At 43.1% G+C, this 8053-nt stretch overlaps 1 protein-coding gene across 1 annotated transcript; it reads right to left on the minus strand.

Moving 5' to 3' along the window:
* Positions 1–235: 235 nt before the first annotated feature.
* LOC308039741 (uncharacterized protein) lies at positions 236–4475 on the minus strand (the record flags this gene model as incomplete). Its single annotated transcript, XM_080343344.1, has 5 exons — positions 236–325; positions 554–691; positions 793–921; positions 2846–3001; positions 4284–4475. 5 exons carry the CDS (start codon positions 4473–4475, stop codon positions 236–238), a joined length of 705 nt encoding a protein of 234 aa, XP_080199470.1.
* Between the last annotated feature and the right edge of the window lie 3578 nt (positions 4476–8053).

The raw sequence follows: 8053 nt of genomic DNA on the forward strand, positions 1-8053 counted from the left end.
GCCTTGCAGGTTCAGTTCATCCTTCCTTTTCACTTCTGCAATACCTTGTTTTAATAGTTCTGGGTACTGAAGCCGCCCCTTCCTCAATTAACTTTGCTGAAAAAGAAGAATGAACCAAAAATCCGTCTTTTCAGACTTTCTTTATGTAGCAGAACATATGCAGGAGGCACAAGCCCAGTTTTTAAGTCTTTTCCAGGTTATCTTTTGGAGTAGCTGTATAGCAAGGCAACAAATATTAATATAAGCTAGTTTTCTTCATAATTCTCAAAAATTCTTGCTCACTTACTTCTCCATCTCCATCTCGATCAGCTTCATCAATCATTTCCTACAAAATATATCGTATATTTGGTCAGGCACTGGACTCTAAACACGAGATCTTCCATTCATTAAAACAAAACAGAAGCACATAGTGTAAAAACATAACTGTGTATTTGATTCTCCATATTTCTGACCTTTTGGCCCTTTTTCTATAGGCATAAATTTCTACCCACTCCTTAGGAGCTACAGGATTGGTCTGTGCCTCTTACGAAACCTCTGGCAAATGAGAATTTACCTGAAGCTCTTCATCTGTTAAATTTTCTCCCAGCTCCTTGGCAACCCTTTTCAAGTTTTTGAATGAAATTTTTCCTGTCCCATCATCATCAAATAATCTGAAAGCTTTCAAGATTTCTTCTTTTGAATCCTTTTCACTCTAAAACAAAACACATATTAATTATAAAATACTCACCACCAGGATATTCCTTTATAGTATTTTTTTATGCTGTCACAAGAATTTCTGTTAAGAATTCCTACCATTTTTTGCGTCATCATGGCCAAGAAGTCTTCAAAGTCAATGGTGCCGCTTCCTTCTTTGTCAATATCTGCTATCATTTTCTTAATTTCTTCCTTCTTTGGCTCAAAGCCTAAAGCACGCATTGCAACCTGTGCCAAAAACCAACTCTGTTAGGAGGCCACCACAATTATAGTGATAGCAGCTGCACTAAAGCTTAATTTCCTCGTCCAAAACTGTAATAGTAACTCACTGCAATAAGAATATCTTGATATCTCTTACCTGCCTGTTTCATCTTTACAAATAGTAATAATGTAGGTTTAATATTCTTAAGACTCAGATGTATTTCCACTTTAGGCCCATATGAAACATGGATATATTTCTGACACCAAGAGAAACTTACTGTGTCTGAATTAGGCAAAGGTTCCAATCTACATTTCTGAACTACAGATTTATTTTCAACATCGCTCCTAAAGCAAGTGGATTATCAAATGGGGAATTCACAAGAGGTTGGAGACGAGCGATGTGATCTCTCTCCATTTGAAATTTAGGGCAGAATTACATGTAGTTAACTTTACACAACCCAGTACACAGACAGAAGAAATCCATGTGCACAGCTTTTGGCACCTTTGGCTACTGACAATGCTCTGTAAGTCGCAGCCTCAGCAAATCAAAGACTGACTGCTGTGCTGGTGAGAAGAAAAGCAAACCTGAGCCTCACAGAGCACAAGTGTTACCATCAAAACAGTTGTCGTGTAGATTATTGTGCAAATGCTTAATATTAACATTGTTCTAAAACCAGGCTCTAGTATTTCACTGGCCTAGAACAATGATTTTGCTGAGTTCACATTCCTGGTGCACCAGATGATTACAGCGTATTTAATTCAGAGACTGAAATTTCAAGAACATGTAACTAGAGGAAGATTTGAACTGTGAACATTCATTCTTCCTATATGCGCTAGTGGAAATCAATAGTTAATATTAGGCAGATTTTTTTTTACTTAACACTTGTCTACTGGAAAGTGCTAACTCACCAGAAATTTAAGAATTAACTGAAGTGCATTTGTGTGTTTTCTGACCAATTTCTTATGATGGGACAACTGAAAATGTTCCATTTTGTCTTTCCGAAGGGAAAGCTTTCTATTGTAAAATACCTACATTTTAAGATTAATTTTGAAGAAGAAAAAGAAAGAAAAATAGAAAGAAAAGAAAAGAAAGAAAAATAGAGCGTTAAATGGTTGATGCTAAAAATGTTTTGGTCCATTTTAAGAAGTATATTTTAACATCTAATCTGCATTCAGAGAACACACTCTCCTTAATCAATCATAACTACTTCCAGATAAATCCTGAGATAAGCCACAGGCTTAGGTAATTCACTCTTTTAGGTAACATACGCAGAAATTGAGGCAGATTGTGTGTATGTGAGAAAGCATGGTCAAGGAGATAATTAAGATAAAAAATTCAGGCTTTAAAAAAAAAATCATATCAGTAAAATATAGGGAGAAAACGGAGAATAATCCTCCTCTTATACTACTGCGTGTATGCACAGGTGTGCACACCCACACACTACCTGTTTTGTTACTAAAGGGCAACTTGGATCTGTTATTTCTTGATGGTAATTTTTGGATCAAGTGTATGAAAATAATGTTGTATCTTTTCTGGATGTGTGCAAAATCTGTGTTTTATTTCGGAGACAAGGAAAAAGACTTACATTCTGACATTCATTCTAAACCAGCAGAAGTCCATTTCCCAGAAACAATGAGTTCAGCCAGTCATGACAGCTGAAGCGTGGACGGTGTCTACGTAAACAGAGGAACGGTTTGGTTCCTCTAATGCTCAGACATTCAAAGCTATGTGACCTGCTATCCATGTATTAGAGAGGCTTGTCTGCTCTGACGTGTTACATGCAGAGCTTTCTCAGGTTAACCATGTGGTACACCCCATATTCATTTGTGACAGCAAGCTATTACTCTTGTTCATACTTCAAAATTATTTTAAAATACCGCTGGAAAACAGAAAACCATTTTAAATTTTGAGACCAAAGCTATTTCCATCCAAGAGAAAAAGTTTGAAAACCTTCAGTTCTTTTACATCAATGCTTCCAGATCCATCAGTATCAAACAAATCAAAAGCTTCTCTGATCTCCTGCTTTTGCTCTTCTGTAAGTTCCGGTTTCAAGCCGCTTTTCTTCCTCTGGGCTGTACTTAAGCCAGGTTTTCTATAGTTGGATGCCTAAAGAAAGTGATGGAGAGAAACAATAAGAAATAGCCTACTCTCAAGAAAATTCAAAACACAACTGAATTATAAATAACAACAGTAAAGCTGTAGCAGAAGTGAGACAGGTTTTTTGTTGCAAGTGGTAGACACTGGGTCTCTATCCACATTTTCTGATGTTATTCTAGAAAGAAAAGAAAACAAGCTGAAGACTCTGTTACTGGGGAATAAGCATCTGGGCTTCATGTTTTAAACAGAAATACCATCAGTTACAGGAGTGATACCAGAAGAACAGGCAGGGAGTCTGGAAATGAACACCTCACTGAGGTGACAAAGACCCTCTGCACCTCCTCCTGGCGGCTTTGTTTAGTGAGGAGCGGTTTCACCTGGAAAATGTCAAATAAATCATCCTCACAGCTAAAAAGGCTGGTTATATAGGGTCTTTTCTGTACAGGAGACTCCAATTTAGCCCCTCCTCAAAGTCAGCAATGAATTGAGATGTGTGAGAGCATCTTCTCTGTTGGAGGAAAGCGTGAAGGGAGGTGTGTAGCTCCAGCCTGCTTGTCCACCAGCTAGCTGTGGTGCAAGGTAACAGCAAGCCGTATTAACAGTGAGATCAGCACAAAACCTGTCCCACATGGAAAACTAAGCTGCTTGCGCTGAGCTTGTGCATTATTATCCAGGACACTTCAGTGACCTTTCCTGTTTCTGGTGTAAGTGTACAGAGAGGTTTCCCCGCCCCCTGCCAGTAAGCAGGAAAGATGTTTTTCTCGAGTATAGGTTTTCTAAACCAGCAGCAGATTTTAGTCCTCCGGTCTTGAATCTGCACAGATTCATGGAAGACCAACTTTTACTGGTTGGGGTTCAAAAAAGTAAACGCAAAAGAAAGGAATTTGTTTTCTGGCTGTTGCTGAGCAATCTCTTACGTCTGCTGAATAGATAGATGTTTCTGCCTGGGTTCTCTCTTTGAAATACCCAATCTGTTAACACAGAAGTCTCCTTTTTGTTGTATTTGGAAATGAAATTTCATTTTTTAACATGATTTGTCCTTCCCAAGTTGGACTGCAAACCAGTTTGCCAGGAACACCTCTTTTCTCTGCTGTTAACCCAGGTATCAGATTTTTACTACATTCCACTCTGAGAGAAACCCACGAGATGCTTTCCCGGCTATAAAGAAAAAAACATGCACTACCTGAACCTCTTTTCTTGCTGCATGCATATACACCTACAAATCTAGCAACAAATCTTAAGACCCTGAGTAGCAGTGTGTGCATCGATTCCCCTTTGCTTATTTCAAAACTGAGCTGTGCAAATCCATTTTATGTTCCAGGTTCTCCCCGGCCAGTGCCGGCCGCATGTGCTGCAGGGGCCGCAGAAGCGGAGCAGGGCAGGTACCCCGCGATAACACCGCCCAGCCGCTGGCTGACCCCGCACCGCGAAAGCAGGTGACGTATTTCGCGATTCTCGGTGTTTTATCGGGGGTGTATTTCATAGTGCCGAGTTTTTTTGGGGGAGGCCTTTCCCTTTTTGGCCCGAGCGCCGACTTCCGCCTGTGCGCCGAAACCGGGCGGCACTGCCGGCAAACCGCGCAACAGGCGGCGGCCCGTTCTCCACAGCCCTCAGCGCCCCAGGGCTGCCTGCCCGAGGCCGGGCATGGGCCGAGGGCTCCGGGCCCCTGGGCAAGCCGAGCCCGCGCCTGGAGGCAGCGCCGCGGCCGCAAGCGGGAAGGCGCGGAGGGGCGCATGCGGGAGGCTGCGGCTGCGGTTGCGGCGGCGGCGAGGGGCAGAGGGGCCCGCGGCGGGGGAAAGGGCGCTCACCATCCGGCCGCGCTGCAGGGACACGGCTCCGGGTCGGCGCTGCCCGCTCGGCCCCGCCGCACGCAACGGAACGCGCCGCCCAATGGGCGAGCAGGACGCGCCGGAGGAGCCGCCCATCTCCGCGGCGCGGGCCAATGGTACCCGGCGGGCTCGTGACGTCAGCGAGAGCGCGGCGGCCGCTCCGCCCGCCGGTTGCACCAACTAAGCGGCGGTGTCCTGGCAACGGCGCGCGGCGCGGGCGGCAGCCGTTGGTAGCGCGCTCCCGCCCCGCCTCACCTCAGCGCGGATCCGGGCGCGGAGCGGAGCGCGGCCGCACCGGGGGGAAACCGGCAGCCGCCTGCGGTGGAGACAGAGACGGGCCTGGGCCGGCCCTCCGGCCGAGAGGAAGCGGCCGGGCCGCCGCCAGGCCCGGGCAGGGCGACTCCAGGGTGCTTACCCCCTGCTGGAGTCCCTCGCCTCCCTGCGTGCGTGCCGGCCGGTTTCTGCTGCCACGCTGCTTCACGAGCGGCGTTTGGCCTCAGCTACAGCCGTTTAGGAAGCTCTTACTCTCCACACATAGGTAGGTTTTAGGTAGCTCGAGTAAGTCGTGACAGTTACCTGAACACTTGGTGGTTTAGTTGTAAGCAGAGCATTTTCTACCTGTTTCTCATTCAGCGTGCACCAGTGCTGGTGCAAGAGAACGTGTGTGCATGCATGAGAGACTTTTTTTTTGGCCAACATTTCGCAAAAATACATTGATTTGGAAATCTGAGCTAAAATTTTGTTATTCAGCCTTCATGCTTGAGGTGCTGTAAGACAACGTAAGTCATAAGTTTTTGGTGTGCCTCTGGTATCTTAGAGTTCACTTGAGACAGCTAAAACCCATGTGCGTAAACATAAACTGAACCTAAGGTCAAGTTTTATTTTGCTTGCAGACAGATGATGAGGTGGGCAGCAATAGGTCAGCATGCAAGTTAACTCAGCAGAAGCCATCTGTAGGCAATGTCCCATAAGTGTCAGACTTTCACTACCAGTTTTGTTTGTTCATGTATTCTCCAGGATGCCTCCTCTTTGCTGACCTCACTTGTGTTTGACTCTGAAATGTAATTCCATTTGACTCTTACCTTTTCCACCTCAGACTGGATGGAAAAAGAGGTAAGAGGTCAGGAAATGGGGGGATGAAAAGTTGAATTTTGGGTCTGCTCTATATTGGTTCTGCTAGCATAGGACAGTGTGATGTTCTTGCCAGAATAACATGCATTAAACAAAAAGAGGGGGAAAAGTTTCACAAACTCATAAATCACACATGCCAGAGGTTGTGCAAGCAATGAAATAAAAACATTCTTTCCTGTAAGTGCATGGCCTGCCTTCATTTGGTTTTGCAGCCAAGCCCTGGGTCCATTTGATTCAGGTTTATGTGTCTGCAGAGGTACAGGCTGGTGCCCAAAATGAAACTACGGTTTTAAAGTACAAGTATAAGCGGAAAGGAAGGGGCACATTTTTTTAACTTAAATCTCTGAGAAAATTTTAGTTAGACAACTTGTATTTGGCTGTGCTGAGGTTTGTTGAAAATGCATTAACTTGATATAAGGTGCTGTAGTACCACTAATTAATCTGTTTCATAACCAGTCTTGGTTTCACATGCATTGAAATAAAAACACCATTCCAATGTGACAGTAGCTCATAATGCTGAGCTGAACCCACATTCGGGACTGACTGGGTAGTAAGAAGTTCACTGTAGTGCCAAATGGAAACCCCTTTCCCAGCAATCCTTCTATAGTTGTCTCCCATCCAAACAGCAGCATGGCCTTCTGCCCAGAACTACTTGCTGAGGACCTAGATAGTGAGAGAGCATTACCTGGCCTTTCAGCATCGCCAGCTTAGCTCTTTCCTAAATTTTATTAGGAGAATCATGAATTGGTTATTTGTTCATTCTATCCAAATGAGCAAGGTGAGAAGGGGCCGTTACTAGTAGAGAACTGCTTGAATTCAGAAAAAGTGATGTCAATAAACCACTGCCTTAGTAAATGCTTGAGAGAAATCAGATGGAATGAGTTTTTAGGGGAGTAGTGGAAACATGTTCCGTATTGGATTCCATGATACAATGGTTATTACTTAGTAATTTCTTTTGTTTGTTTGTTTCAAAACAAACTACCTGTGGTATTAAGCTAAGGATTCCAATAAAGAAAAAAGAGGCTTTTTTATTGTCGTTACTGGAAGTACTGATACAGATACAGAGTATGGCTAGACTGTTATTGCAAGAGATTGCCAAGAAAAATTTCCAGAAGAAAACCTTAAGCAGGTTGCATGGAGGTTTTCAGATGCACACTCCCGGTACCCTTTTAAAGCCAAATGTACCTGCTTATCCGAAAAAGTGCTTTTTTGTTGTTGTTGTTAATTGCAGGTAGCTATAGACTAAAATGATTTATTGGTTAATTATTCTTTTGGTACTTCAAGATGTATCTAGTAATGAAAGGAAAATTCTAGGCTGTACTGGAACTTTAGGTCTTTCAGTGTATAAGGTTATTTCTGACTGCCTGCTCTGCTTTTTAAATTCACACTTCGTATTTGTTTGGGATAATATTCAGATGGACACTCATTGAGTGAGGTGGGAAAGAGTTTTTTGGATTTGGGATAGCTATGCAAAGGAACCTGTAGGATGATGAAATAAATCATTTGTATCTGAGCATAAAATGTATATGAGTTAACGCTGCTTAATTCTTGGTGTGTATACTTTTCATTTAAAAAAAAAAAGGGGGAAAAAAAAGAAAAGAAGCTTTAGTTTAATCCATGTGGTCTGCCACAGGAGTGTGGTGTGGAAGGGCTTTAAAAGGAAAGAAGATTTATTTTTGGCATGTTAAAACTGACTATTAGATCAAAAATTTAAAGTCTTGGCAGTTTGTTCTTTTTCATGCACATTTAATGAAGTATTGATGCATGTTAAATGGCATAAATAGAAGTGGAATAAAATAAGTTTGAGCATGTTTTTCCAGATTTGAAGGTTAAAGTCAACAGCATAACTATTGGTACCAACACGGATCTGTACAGAGCACTTTGGCTTGCACAGAATTGTCCAGTCTGCTCTAAGTAAGGCAAATAACTGCATCTATGTCTCATAATAAGTGGGTAGAATGAAGAACTGTTTTGCACAGAGTGCCTCATAGGAGTGCTGTGATCAGTGTTAGACTGTTAATTTAATTTTTGGCTGCTGTGTGCTCTGGAGTGCTGTGAGCATGGGGCAGTAAGTTTGTGTTTTGTTCACAGGTCCTGCCTG

Source organism: Nesoenas mayeri (assembly GCF_963082525.1).
Source record: "Nesoenas mayeri genome assembly, chromosome: 4".
Lineage (NCBI taxonomy): Eukaryota > Metazoa > Chordata > Aves > Columbiformes > Columbidae > Nesoenas > Nesoenas mayeri.